Source organism: Anomalospiza imberbis, chromosome 28 (genome assembly GCF_031753505.1).
Source record: "Anomalospiza imberbis isolate Cuckoo-Finch-1a 21T00152 chromosome 28, ASM3175350v1, whole genome shotgun sequence".
NCBI classification, from domain to species: domain Eukaryota; kingdom Metazoa; phylum Chordata; class Aves; order Passeriformes; family Viduidae; genus Anomalospiza; species Anomalospiza imberbis.
In genome coordinates this window covers 3,975,046-3,989,485 of record NC_089708.1, presented here as the reverse complement: position 1 = coordinate 3,989,485, position 14,440 = coordinate 3,975,046, and the positions used below count along the sequence as shown (strand labels likewise).

Genomic DNA, 14,440 nt, shown 5'->3' with positions numbered 1-14,440 from the left:
AAGATTCAAAGAAAAAGCAATCAAATATGGAAATATTCCATTTGCAGCACATCTGCAGAGCCTGGCCACTGCTGAACAGCTGAAGTCACTTCCTTCAATCCCTCGTTTTTCCAGGTTAAATCTAAATAAGGAGAAAATCTGGGTCCTTTGGGGTTTGGAACGAGAGTTCAAAAGGGAGAATTCTGCTTTTTTGGGGGAAAAAACTTGAGTTTCAGGTTGTATGGTGAGTCTGAGCCAGCATGAGCATCACTCCCTTCCTGGAGCCCATCCCTTCCATCCAAGGGATGAAATCCCTGGAGTCTTCATCCCCTCCAACCCCCTGGAGCCCCATCCCTTCCATCCAGAGGATGAAATCCCTGGAATCCCATCCCTTCCAGACTCCCTGGAGCCCCATCCCTTCCATCCAGAGGATGAAATCCCTGGAATCCCATCCCTTCCAGACTCCCTGGAGCCCCATCCCTTCCATCCAGAGGATGAAATCCCTGGAATCCCATCCCTTCCAGACTCCCTGGAGCCTCATCCCTTCCATCCAGGGGATTAAATCCCTGGAATCCCATCCCTTCCAGACTCCCTGGAGCCCCATCCCTTCCATCCAGGGGATGAAATCCCTGGAATCCCATCCCTTCCAGACTCCCTGGAGCACCATCCCTTCCATCCACAGGATGAAATCCCTGGAATCCCATCCCTTCCAGACTCCCTGGAGCCCCATCCCTTCCAACCAAAGGATGAAATCCCTGGAATCCCATCCCTTCCATCCACAGGATGAAATCCCTGGAATCCCATCCCTTCCATCCAAGGGATGAAATCCCTGGAGCCCCATCCCTTCCAGACTCCCTGGAGCCCCATCCCTTCCATCCAGGGGATGAAATCCTGGAGCCCCATCCCTTCCAGACTCCCTGGAGCCCCATCCCTTCCATCCAGGGGATGAAATCCTGGAGCCCCATCCCTTCCAGACTCCCTGGAGCCCCATCCCTTCCACCCAGAGGATGAAATCCCTGGAATCCCATCCCTTCCATCCAGAGGATGAAATCCTGGAGCCCCATCCCTTCCATCCAGAGGATGAAATCCCTGGAATCCCATCCCTTCCAGACTCCCTGGAGCCCCATCCCTTCCATCCAGAGGATGAAATCCCTGGAATCCCATCCCTTCCAGACTCCCTGGTGCCCCATCCCTTGCATCCAAAGGATGAAATCCCTGGAATCCCATCCCTTCCAGACTCCCTGGAGCCCCATCCCTTCCATCCAGAGGATGAAATCCCTGGAATCCCATCCCTTCCAGACTCCCTGGTGCCCCATCCCTTGCATCCAAAGGATGAAATCCCTGGAATCCCATCCCTTCCAGACTCCCTGGAGCCCCATCCCTTGCATCCAAAGGATGAAATCCCTGGAATCCCATCCCTTCCAGACTCCCTGGAGCCCCATCCCTTCCATCCAGAGGATGAAATCCTGGAGCCCCATCCCTTCCATCCAGAGGATGAAATCCCTGGAATCCCATCCCTTCCAGACTCCCTGGAGCCCCATCCCTTCCATCCAGAGGATGAAATCCCTGGAATCCCATCCCTTCCAGACTCCCTGGAGCCCCATCCCTTGCATCCAGGGGATGAAATCATGGAGCCCCATCCCTTCCAGACTCCCTGGAGCCCCATCCCTTCCATCCAGGGGATGAAATCCCTGGAATCCCATCCCTTCCATCCAGAGGATGAAATCATGGAGCCCCATCCCTTCCAGACTCCCTGGAGCCCCATCCCTTGCATCCAAAGGATGAAATCCCTGGAGCCCCATCCCTTCCATCCAGAGGATGAAATCCCTGGAGCCCCGTCCCTTGCATCCAGGGGATGAAATCCCTGGAATCCTATCCCTTCCATCCAAGGGATGAACCCCTGGAGCCCCATCCCTTCCATCCAGAGGATGAACTCCCTGCAGCCCCATCCAGACTCCCTGGAGCCCTCCCTCTGCACTCCCCAGTGACCCTCAGCTGCACTCAGGGGATGCGTGAAGCAAAAATCACACTGATAGAACTTTTTAAACCTTCTAATAAAAGGAAATCAAGCTGGCATGAAAAGAGGAATAAACTAGAACTCCTGAGAGATTAAAAAAAAAACCCCAAACAACAAAAACCAAACTTACTTCAATTAAATGCTTCACTACCCAACACTCCAAAGCCTTCTATGTTCTTACACCACCACCAAGAAACTCCAGTGTCCAGTACAGACAACACTACAAGGAAAATTCATGGTTTATGTTTGGAGCATGGATTGGAGGGACTGCTCCTCGCTCTGCTGCACCCTGGCTGGGACAGGCGGGCAGGGCTGCCTCGCTGGGAACGTCCCTGCCTGGCTGGGACCAGCTCAGCTCCCTGTCCCGAAAATGTGTGGGGCCTCAGGACAAGGTGCTGCCCCAGCATGCTCAAAAAAAGGCTCTTTTTGAGGGAAATGGGAGTGAATTCCACAAAAAGGGGGGCTGGCCCCAAAAATCCAGAGTGCCCAGGGAAATGCACAGCCCAGGTGCAGGATCTGGATTTTCCAGCTCTGCTGGGAAAGCAGACCAGGTGGGATAAAGGATCTGGCTGTGTGAGCAGAACTGTGGTCCCTGCACTGCCACAGTGTCACTGACTCAACACAAAGCTGCCTCCACTCAGGAGAGAGACCTTGATCTGCCCCAAGAAAGGACTTACGAGATTCTTCCAAAGGGAGCAAAGGCTGCTTTGATGTCTTCAGTTGTGATCTCAGGGCTGAGGTCTCCGACAAAGACGTGGAAATGGTCTTTGGGGAAAAAGAGAAAGGAGGATTCAGTGGTTGAAGGTGCCCTCTGAGCAGAGCAGAGGGGAAAAAAAACTCTTCTTAAAAAACCCTTTATTAAAACTCCAGCTGTTATTCAAAATACATTATAAAGCACAAAAAAATGTATTAAATACCACAGAAATCCACATTGGATGCTACAGGAAGAGCAGAATTCCTGCTGCTCCTGACAGCCTCTGTGCTTGGCAGTGCCACAAGGCAGTGATTTGAAGGACACACGTTTATATTTTCTATTTTACAAACTGCTTCTAAGGCCTGCCAGCACCTACTGCACAAATCTGAGACTATTTACACCTCATGTGCCCAGTGTGCAGGAAAATCTCTCTCTCCCTGTGCCAGCGTTAGGATGGAATCAGCAATGGTGATGCGGAATCCTGGAATGGTTTGGGTGGGAAGGGATTGAAACCCATCCAGTGCCACCCCTGCCACCACGCCAGGGTGCTCCAACCTCACCTGGGACACTGCCAGGGATGGGGCAGCCCCAGGGAACGAGGACTGGGGGCTCAGGATGGAAAGGGGATCCCTTCCTGATGAGAAACAGGCACAAAAGGCCTCAACCCGAGGAGTTTTCCACCTCAGTCCAACAATGTGTGACTCAGACTGAGCTGTGCCACAGCAGGCACCAAACTCTCTCAGGCACTGATGGGGTTTAGCCCCACCAGCCTAAAATTCCAAGAATTTCCCCACAGAAATTGCTGGGAGCGATGGAACCCCTTCTGGAAGGAGCCTGAATGCTCAATGTGCCTCAAAAATACAGAATGAGGCATTTTGGGTTTTAATTCACAACTACCCAGGTAGCAAACAGTCACAGATTTGCACCAAATCCCTTCCTGATGCTACAGGGAAATGGAAGGGAATTTTATGGAATATTTTTCATAGGAATTCAATGGAAAACAAACAAAAAACCCCAAACTTATCTTCAGGGAACACCCTGGAGATCCACAATTTGATGATTAAGAAGACAGAATTACCTTTGTGAACGCTGTGTGATGGCAAAGATCAGATTTGCCCTGAAGTTTAATTAACACAAACACAATAAATCATTAGGATTCCAATGAAAACCATTCCCCCAGAGCTCTGTGTGGTGCATTTCTGTTTCAGAACTTGCACGGGTGACACTTACTGCTGGTGTCTTTCTTCTGGCTGCTGGGGGTGGTGGCCCAGTTCACTTTGACCTCCTGCAAATGGGAATCACACATCAGATTTGGCAAATCCTAAAAAAGCTCAGACATCTCCAGTGCTCAAATCTGACCCTACAGGGCACCCCATGTGCAAGGCGGGGGTTAAAACTCGAGTTTAAGACATTCTTCTAGGGAGAGTGTTTGTTTTTAAATTAACAGGGCAACAGCTCCCCTGCTCTGAGGGGTTCACCTGGAGAAGGGAAGGTTCCAGGGAGAGCTCAGAGCCCCTGGCAGGGCCTAAAGAGGATCCAGGAGAGCTGGAGAGGTTCTGGGGACAGGACGCAGGGAATGGCTCCCAAATGTCTCAAGGGTGATTGTGAAGAGGATGGGGACAGACTCTGATCAGTGGTGCCCCGTGAGAGGGTAACGGACTGAAACATGGAAATTCCACCTGAATATGAGGAAAAGGAAGATATGAGGGGAAATAGGAAGGAAAAGTTTCCTTTGAGGCCTGGAACGGGCTGAGGTAGCTCCTTCTCAGCAGACATCAACACCCTGCCAGGACCCTCCCCTGGGCACCCTGCTCTGAATGAACTTTGGCACGGGATCATCTCCAGAGGGGCCTCCCAACCCAAGCACTCTGGAATGCTGTGATTTTCCTCCCAGTTCCACATCCCCAGCTCCACATTCTTCCCAATGCTCTGAACTCCTCCCAGCATCCTGAACTTCTCCTCCCAACGCTCTGAACACCCTCCGGTGCTCTGAGATCCTCCTCCCAACACCCTGAACTTCTCCACACACTGAATTTCTCCTTACAACACGCTGAATTCCTCCCAACTCCCTGAACTCCTTCCAACCCTCTGAACTCCTTCTCCCAACACTCTGAACTCCTTCTCCCAACACCCTGAATTTCTCCTTCCAACACCCTGAATTCCTCTCAACTACCTGAACTCCTCCCAACACTCTGAACTCCTCAAAACACCCTGAACTCCTTCTCCCAACACCCTGAATTTCTCCTTACAACACTCTGAATTCCTCCCAACTCCCTGAACTCCTCCCAACACTCTGAACTCCTCAAAACACCCTGAACTCCTTCTCCCAACACCCTGAACTTCTCCCAACACTCTGAACTTCTCCTAGCACGCTGAACTCCTCCCAACACCCTGAATTTCTCCTCCCAACACCTTGAACTCCTTCTCCCAACACCCTGAACTCCTTCTCCCAACATCCTGAACTCCTTCTCCCAACATCCTGAACTCCTCCCAACACTCTGAACTTCTCCTTCCAATGCTCTCAACACCTCTCAACACCCTGAACTTCACTTGACACCCTGAACTCCTTCTCCCAACACCCTGAACTCCTTCTCCCAACACCCTGAACTCCTTCTCCCAACACCCTGAACTCCTTCTCCCAACTCCCTGAACTCCTCCCAACACTCTGAACTTCTCCTTCCAAAGCTCTCAACACCTCTCAACACCCTGAACTTCACTTGACACCCTGAACTCCTTCTCCCAACATCCTGAACTCCTCCCAACACCCTGAACTCCTTCTCCCAACACCCTGAACTCCTTCTCCCAACACCCTGAACTCCTTCTCTCAACACCTTGAACTCCTTCTCCCAACACCCTGAACTCCTTCTCTCAACACCTTGAACTCCTTCTCCCAACACTCTGAACTCCTCCTCCCAACACTCCGAACTCCTCCTCCCAACACCCTGAACTCCTTCTCTCAACACCTTGAACTCCTTCTCCCAACACCCTGAACTCCTTCTCCCAACACCCTGAACTCCTTCTCCCAACACTCTGAACTCTTTCTCCCAACACCCTGAACTCCTTCTCCCAACTCCCTGAACTCCTTCTCCCAACTCCCTGAACTCCTCCCAACACCCTGAACTCCTTCTCTCAACACCTTGAACTCCTTCTCCCAACACCCTGAACTCCTTCTCCCAACTCCCTGAACTCCTCCTCCCAACTCCCTGAACTCCTCCCAACACTCTGAACTCCTCCCAACACCCTGAACTCCTCCCAACACCCTGAAGTCCTTCTCCCAACACCCTGAAGTCCTTCTCCCAACACCCTGAACTCCTCCCAACACCCTGAACTTCTCCTCCCAACACCCTGAACTCCTCCCAACACCCTGAACTCCTCCTCCCAACATCCTGAACTCCTCCCAACACTCTGAACTCCTTCTCGCAACACCCTGAACTCCTCCCAACACCCTGAATTTCTCCCCCCAACACCCTGAATTCCTGTTTTGAGTCATGTCCTGCTGATTTCTCCTCTCCAAAGGAAGAGTCTGACATCTGCAGCCCCTGCCCTCCTCTCCCAGCAGGGTTTGCCCCTGGCACGGCCTGCTCTGCCCCCTGGCACAGACTCACCCCGGAGCAGCTTACCTTACCCATTATCTTCCTGCCGTTCATGGCAGCCAGGGCTGCGGCCGCGTGCCGGTGCTCGTAGAACTCCACGAAGCAGTAGGGATCATTGCCAGCTGTCTGAGACAGGAAACGAGTCGGGATTAGGGGCACAAAGCTGGGACTAGGGCCACAAAGCCAGGACTAGGGACATAAACCCGGGATTGGAGACATATACCCAGGACTGGGGACACAAACCTGGGACTAGGGACATAAACCTAGGATTAGGGGCAGAAACCTGGGATTGGAGACACAAACTTGGGATTAGGGACACAAACTTGGGATTAGGGACACAAACCCGGGACTAGGGACACAAATCTGGGACTAGGGACACAAACCCGGGACTAGGGACACAAACCTGGGATTGGAGACACAAACCCAGGATTGGAGATTCAAACCTGGGATTAGGGACTAAAGCTGGGATTGGAGACAAAAACCCAGGATTGGAGACACAAACCCAGAATTAGGGACGCAAACCCAGGATTAGGGACTCAAACCCAGGCTTAGGGACTCAAACCCAGGCTCGGGGTGCTCTGCTCAGCCTCTGACTGCCCCATGTGGACAGGTTTTGTGACCCTACAGGGACTAACAGAGCTTCCAGTTCTCCTTTAGAAAGGTAAAATGATGGTAACGAGTTTTCCTTCGCAATCCCCTCATGATTTAATGAGTTCATTGTCCCTCTCCACGCCCACCCATCTTCAAATTTAGCACCAGGCATGTGCAGAAAGGATGGCAAACCCACGCAGGTGCACCCCCAGGTTTATTGAAGGTGGCTGGGCCCTGTTGCCAGGGGAATTCCCAGAGCCACAAGCAGAGCCTGGAGCCTGCAGCTCCGGGGAGGAGCAGGGAAATCGGAGGATTCCGGCTCTTACATCCATGATCATCTTGCAGTTCTTGCAGGGTCCGATCTGGCTGAAGAGCTGGAGGATCAGAGCCTCGGTCACGTCCCTGGAGAGGTTCCCCACGTACCTGAGGGTCAAACACAGGCATGGACATGGATGTTGGACACGCTGGAACCTGGAAAGGGGCCTGGGACCAGGGATGAAGTGATAGCAAAAGGGGGAATGGCTTCCCACTGCTGGAGGGCTGGCTGAGAGATTCCTGCACTTCTGAGAACTTTCCTTAAAATGCTAAAAAAATGTTTAAAAATATTTCAAAAATGTTAAAAACTCCCAGCATCCCAGCCAAATGCCAGCCCTGAAACTGCCCTGGTGCACCTGAGCTGCTGCCAGAGGGGCACGGGGGCTGTCAGGAAACAAGCAGGAGCAAATCCAAGCTCTGCTCACACTCCTGCTGCTGCCAGAGATGTGCTCCAAGGTTTGGTTATGGGGGAAGGAGACAGCTTCTGGCAGGAATGGCTCATCCAGGAGTTCTGTTAATTATTAAAACAACTTTTAGGCAGGAGGCAGGATTGGGATTTTAAAATCCTTTACAGGCTTTGTCTGGCTCTAAGTGAGTGATTCCTGTACTTCTGAGAATTTTCCTTAGAATGCTATAAACTGTTTAAAAATCCCAGCCAAATCCCAGCCCTGAAACCGCCCTGGTGCACCTGAGCTGCTGCCAGAGGGGCACAGGGGCTGTCAGGAAACAAGCAGGAGCAAATCCAAGCTCTGCTCATCCAGAAGCTCTGTGTTCATTATTAAAGCAACTTTTAGGCAGGAGGCAGGATTGGGATTTTAAAATCCTTTACAGGCTTTGTCTGGCTCTAAGTGAGCGATTCCTGCACTTCTGACAAGCTGCCTTAGAATGTTAAAACTAGGAGGGATTAGGGCACTTCATTAAGGCAATTAACACCAGGACATTCTCTCCCCAGCACGTCCAACTGAGAGTGGGATCAGAGAGGCTGGAAAAGACCTCCAATACCACCGAGTCCAACCTCTGACCCATCCCCACCTCGTTAACCAGCAAGGCCTCCCTTCACCTCCCTTTTTGAGCATTGTCATTATTTGGATAACAAGTCAATGGAAGCACCAGAGTGATGAGCTTGGTGTGACCTTCTGGGTGTAAATGAATTAATTTGTGACTGGAAGGTTCCCAAACATGCCCTGACCTCTGCACTGACGGGATTTCATCCCAGAAAACTCCTGAAATATTCCTGAGCTCAGCACGGGGTTTAGCAGGTTTTAGGGAAGTGATTCCCAACAGCCCCAGCAATCTCTGCAATCCTGAAGGATCCACTGCAGGAATATTTGTGTGCGCAGTGCCAAGGCAGGTGGGGAACACCCAGAGCTGTGTCACTCTCTGTGCCATGAATCATGCCTTGACTTTTCCACGGAATTTTGTTGCAGCTCCATGTTCCACAGGCAGGATCCAGCACACCTGGACCTTGTCCTGGGCCACTCACACACAAATAACCCAGCAGCCAGGTGACCCTGCCAGGCAGCGCCAGGAGAGCTCACTCCTGGCCCTTCCTGCATCTCCCACCCCTCTTTCCTGCTAATTGCACCAGAATCCAATTAACGAGTCGGCTGATGACTCTGCAGATGAAGGGCTGTGTTATCCAAGTTCATCTTGAGAAGCCAAACCCAAGTGCTGCCAGCAACTGTGCGTGCTTCAGACCACAAATTAATTTAATTTAGGACACGTCTCCCACGTGCATCCACGGAAAACACAAACAACAGGACTCTGTCACCTCCAAGGCTGCCTCCTACCTGCCCTGCAGATCCATCACCTGCTGCTGTAACGTGGCTTTCAAGGAAGGGAACAGCCCGTGGGAGAAGGAGCTGCCTCTCCAGGAACTCATTTACACGAGGAAGAACAGCTCCTAAGGGAACACAGGGCTCTGCACCCCCTCACTGACACAGGCGAGGAGGAAAAGGCAAAAACAAGGAGTTACTTCCAGGAGTGGCTGCAATCTGCTCCAGAACAACAACTGCAATGGGTTAAGGAAGGAAAAAACAGGGTGCAGAGAGCTCTGGGGGCCCCAAAATCCACACCCGGGGGGGGATTTCTGGTGTAGGAATCCTTAAAAAAATCCCCATGTGAGCACGGATTTAACACCCACTAAAGATCACCCTAAGCTGCACTTTCTGCCTGTGGCTGCTCCTCATGGACACGGGTGAGGTGGGAAAGGCAAAAACAAGGAGTTACTTCCAGGAACAACTGGGAAGGATAAAACAGAGAGCTTTGGGGGCCACACAGCTCGGGGAGCCCCAAAATCCACACCCAGGGAGGATTCTGGAGCAGGAATCCTACAGAAACCTCTGTGTGAGCATGGATTTAACACCCACTAAAGATCACCCTAAGCTGCACTTTCTGCCTGTGGCTGCTCCTCACTGACATGGGTGAGGAGGAAAAGGCAAAAAAAAGGAGTTACTTCCAGGAGTGGCTGCAATCTGCTCCAGAACAACAACTGCAATGGGTTAAGGAAGGAAAAAAACAGGGTGCAGAGAGCTCTGGGGGCCACACAGCTCAGGGAGCCCCAAAATCCACACCTGGGGGGGGATTTCTGGTGTAGGAATCCTACAGAAATCCCCATGTGAGCACGGATTTAACACCCACTAAAGATCACCCTAAGCTGCACTTTCTGCCTGTGGCTGCTCCTCACTGACATGGGTGAGGAGGAAAAGGCAAAAAAAAGGAGTTACTTCCAGGAGTGGCTGCAATCTGCTCCAGAACAACAACTGCAATGGGTTAAGGAAGGAAAAAAACAGGGTGCAGAGAGCTCTGGGGGCCACACAGCTCAGGGAGCCCCAAAATCCACACCTGGGGGGGGATTTCTGGTGTAGGAATCCTTAAAAAATCCCCATGTGAGCACGGATTTAACACCCACTAAAGATCACCCTAAGCTGCACTTTCTGCCTGTGGCTGCTCCTCACTGACACGGGTGAGGTGGGAAAGGTAAAAACAAGGAGTTACTTCCAGGAACAACTGGGAAGGATAAAACAGAGAGCTTTGGGGGGCACACAGCTCGGGGAGCCCCAAAATCCACACCCAGGGAGGATTCTGGAGCAGGAATCCTACAGAAACCTCTGTGTGAGCATGGATTTAACACCCACTAAAGATCACCCTAAGCTGCACTTTCTGCCTGTGGCTGCTCCTCACTGACATGGGTGAGGTGGGAAAGGCAAAAACAAGGAGTTACTTCCAGGAGTGGCTGCAATCTGCTCCAGAACAACAACTGCAATGGGTTAAGGAAGGAAAAAACAGGGTGCAGAGAGCTTTGGGGGCACACAGCTTGGGGAGCCCCAAAATCCACACCCAGGGAGGATTCTGGAGCAGGAATCCTACAGAAACCTCTGTGTGAGCATGGATTTAACACCCACTAAAGATCACCCTAAGCTGCACTTTCTACCTGTGGCTGCTCCTCATGGACATGGGTGAGGTGGGAAAGGTAAAAACAAGGAGTTACTTCCAGGAACAACTGGGAAGGATAAAACAGAGAGCTTTGGGGGGCACACAGCTCGAGGAGCCCCAAAATCCACACCCAGGGAGGATTCTGGAGCAGGAATCCTACAGAAACCTCTGTGTGAGCATGGACTGAACGTCCACTAACCTGAGCTGCATTTCTGCTCCTTCTAAGCCCTACCTGTGACACCCAGCTGGTGACAATTCCCTGTGTGACCCCAGAAAGTCAAGGGGAGGGAGTCAGAGAAATCCCAGCCTGGAAGTTGCTCAGCCCTGAGCTGTGTTTTAAGGCAAGACTCGGTGATCCTGCAGGCCTTTTGCTGCCCTGTCCTTGCCACCAGCTGCACGTGCTCCAGGACAGGGACTTGCATTCCTTGGCACACATCGAGGCCACCGCACGACCCTTGGGATGGGGGAAAACATCTTCCCAAATAAACACACCAACAGTCTGTGTTTGTAGAGGCCAGGAATAGCTCCCAAAATGTGGGAAAACACCGGGACTGGGGAAGCAGGGAGTGGTCAGTGCTCGGGACAGCTGGGGTGAGGCACGTCGGGGTCTTGTTGTCCTTTGGTCACTCAGCCAAGCTGTTTCTCAAGCCCCGGGGAAGGGCAGCAGTCCGAGGGCACAACATTCCCTCACCTTGGAATGATTCCCTCTCTCCCTCCTGCCTTTCCTGCTGCACTGGAGAACAAGGCTTCTAGAGGTGGGATGGCAAGAGTGGAGCCTGACTTCCCTGATCCAAACAAGGGAAAGCTACTCCAGGTAACCCCTGCCTGGGAGAAGGAGGGAAACACAGCCCGGGTGTGCACAGGAGCTGTGCAAAACAGTCAGGTTTTGCAGCACCTTCTGCTGAAATCCAACCTAAACCTCTCCTAATTCACTCCGTGGGAAGCAACAGGTTCAGAGAGCGCTTTGAACACTGGGACGAGCACTGGATTCATGGGCACTGCCTGATCATTGCCACCGTGCTGCTGACCAGGGCAGTGGGGCTCCAGCTGTGTGCCAAGGTAGCCCCCAGAGCCCTCAGGGCAGAAATCCAGCCAGTTGCTCACAAAAACCTACATGGATCATACAGAATGACAGGATCCTCACCACAGGATGGTTTAGGGTGGAAGGGACTCAGATCATGCCAGTTCAAACCCCTGCCATGGGCTGGGATGGATGCGGGAGGGGGCACAAACACCTTCCAGAGCCCCCTTCCCTCCAGCTGTGAGCGAGGATGTACCAGGGAGGGGGGGACAGCTTCCACACTGCCTTCCCTCCAGATGTGACCAGGGATGGACTGGGGAGAGGGGCACACACTCCCCAGACCCCCTTTCTATCCAGGAGAAGGAGGGACACACCTTCCAGACCACTTGTCCCTCCAGATGTGACCAGGGATGGACCGGGGAGAGGGGCACACACTCCCCAGACCCCCTTTCTATCCAGGAGAAGGAGGGACACACCTTCCAGACCACTTGTCCCTCCAGATGTGACCAGGGGTGGACTGGGAAGGGGCACACACCTTGCAGACCCCCTTTCTATGCAGGAGAAGGAGGGACACACCTTCCAGACCACTTGTCCCTCCAGATGTGACCAGGGATGGACTGGAGAGAGGGGCACACACTCCCCAGACCCCCTTTCTATCCAGGAGAAGGGGGGACACCTTTCAGACCACTTGTCCCTCCAGATGTGACCAGGGATGGACTGGGAAGGGGCACACACCTTGCAGACCCCCTTTCTATCCAGGAGAAGGAGGGACACCTTTCAGACCACTTGTCCCTCCAGATGTGACCAGGGATGGACCGGGGAGAGGGGCACACACCTTGCAGACCCCCTTTCTATGCAGGAGAAGGGGGGACACACCTTCCAGACCACTTGTCCCTCCAGATGTGACCAGGGATGGACTGGGGAGAGGGGCACACACTCCCCAGACCCCCTTTCTATCCAGGAGAAGGGGGGACACCTTTCAGACCACTTGTCCCTCCAGATGTGACCAGGGATGGACTGGGGAGAGGGGCACACACTCCCCAGACCCCCTTTCTATTCAGGAGAAGGGGGGACACACCTTCCAGACCACTTGTCCCTGCAGATGTGACCAGGGATGGACCGGGAAGGGGCACACACCTTGCAGACCCCTTTTCTCTCCAGATGTGAGTTGGGACGTACTGGGGAAGGGACACACAGCTTCCACACAGCCCTGTCCCTCCAGATGTGAGCTGGAGGCCCGGGGGAACGCCCGGAGCGGAGGGCAGGCCGGCGGTGCCCAGCACTGGGAACGGGCAAAGGGCAGGAATACCGCGGGGGCCGGCTACCCCTCAGCCCCGGGCGGCGGTAGCTCCCGCAGCACTGCGGGCGGCTGAGGGTCCGCGGCGGAGCCCCGAGGGGCCCGTCCGTGAGGCGACCCCGGGCCGCCCCTCCCCGCGGAGCCGGGAACAATAGGCGGTCTCGCCCCCTCCCCACTCACAGGGTCTTGGGCATTTCATCCTCCATGGCGCCGCCGCCGCCGCCCGCCCCGGCTCTTCCCGCCCGCCGGGGCGGCCCCGTGAGCCCTGGGCAGCCCGGGCAGCCCGAGCGGCGCCGGCCCCGCCGGCGGACGGTCCCGCGGCGGCTCCTCGCAAGATGGCGGCGGGCGGGCGGGCGGGCTGAGGGGGCCGGGGCGGAAACGCGCGTGCGCGGGGAGAGCGCGGGAACGGCGCGGGGACGCGCGGCCCGCCCGCCGCGGCCGCTCCGCGCATGCGCGGCCGTGAGGGGAAGGCGAGGGAAACGGGTTTAAAAGCGAGGCGTTCGAAATGAAGGGGTTTGAAAGAAACGGCTTCAAAATCAAAGGGTTAAAAGGAAAGCGCTCAAAAGCGGGGTGGAAAGGTGCTGGCGGGCACAGGGAACGGGGGCATCACGCGGGGAAGTGGCAGTAAAGGTGTTGAAAGAACGGGATTTAACATTAAAGAATTAAAATAATTAAAAGGGGTTAAAACCGCGGTGGAAACCAGGAATGGGGGCAGCCGGGCTGAGAAATAAAAGTAAGGGAGTTAAAACAGAAGTGTTTAAAAAGGAAGAGTTTAAAATTATAGAATTAAACAGGAAAGAATTGAAAGTAAAGTCGTGGTGAAAAGGGACAGGTGGGCGTCGGGAACGGGGCACCGCGGTGGGGATATAAAGTTTGTAAAATACAGGGACTAAAATAAAGATTACTAAAATAAAGTCATTAAAATAAATTATAAACATTTAATAATTGGAGGAATTAAATATGAGGGATTCAAAAATGGAAGAATCAAAGGTGAAGAGTTTAAAAGAGGAGTGAAAAGGTTCCTATGAGGACGGGCAACAGAAGCCGGGTGGGGGCAATAAAAATAAAGGAGTTAAAATAAGGTAGCTAAAAAAGGTGTTTAAAAGGAAAGGGTTTAAACGAAAGGAAATTAAAACCAAGGCGTTAAAAATAGAATAATTAAAAGTAAAGGGATTAAAAGTAAAGGGATTAAAAGTAAAGGGATTAAGAGGTGAGTGAATGTGGGCATTGAGAAAAGGGACGCCTTCTACGGGAGCGGGAAAATTAAAATAAAGGAGTAAAACGAAAGTCATTAAAGGAGATCAAAGAAAGGACTTTGCGATTCAGGATAAAAGAATTCAGAGGGACGGAAAAGATCTGTGCGCCGCCCGGGAATCGAACCCGGGTCGCAAGAATGGGAATCTTGCATGATACCACTACACCAGCGGCGCGGCTGGTGAGCACTGCCTCTCCGTGTCCTTGATGATCCTAGCGCCCCCGGGAACCGGGCCCGGGCCGC

General features: G+C 53.1%; 1 protein-coding gene and 1 non-coding gene across 2 annotated transcripts in view; both read right to left on the bottom strand.

Annotated features, from left to right (window-relative positions):
* The window catches only part of TIA1 (TIA1 cytotoxic granule associated RNA binding protein), a 29,097-nt gene extending 15,793 nt beyond the window's left edge, over nucleotides 1–13,304 (bottom strand). Inside the window, 5 exon segments of the mRNA XM_068174345.1 lie at nucleotides 2,674–2,761; nucleotides 3,921–3,975; nucleotides 6,311–6,409; nucleotides 7,201–7,297; nucleotides 13,123–13,304. Coding sequence (XP_068030446.1) covers nucleotides 2,674–2,761; nucleotides 3,921–3,975; nucleotides 6,311–6,409; nucleotides 7,201–7,297; nucleotides 13,123–13,148 — 365 coding nt within the window. The 5' untranslated portion in view covers nucleotides 13,149–13,304.
* Nucleotides 13,305–14,301: 997 nt separating this feature from the next.
* TRNAG-CCC (transfer RNA glycine (anticodon CCC)) lies at nucleotides 14,302–14,372 on the bottom strand. Its single transcript has one exon. It is a non-coding gene; the product is annotated as a tRNA-Gly (tRNA).
* Between the last annotated feature and the right edge of the window lie 68 nt (nucleotides 14,373–14,440).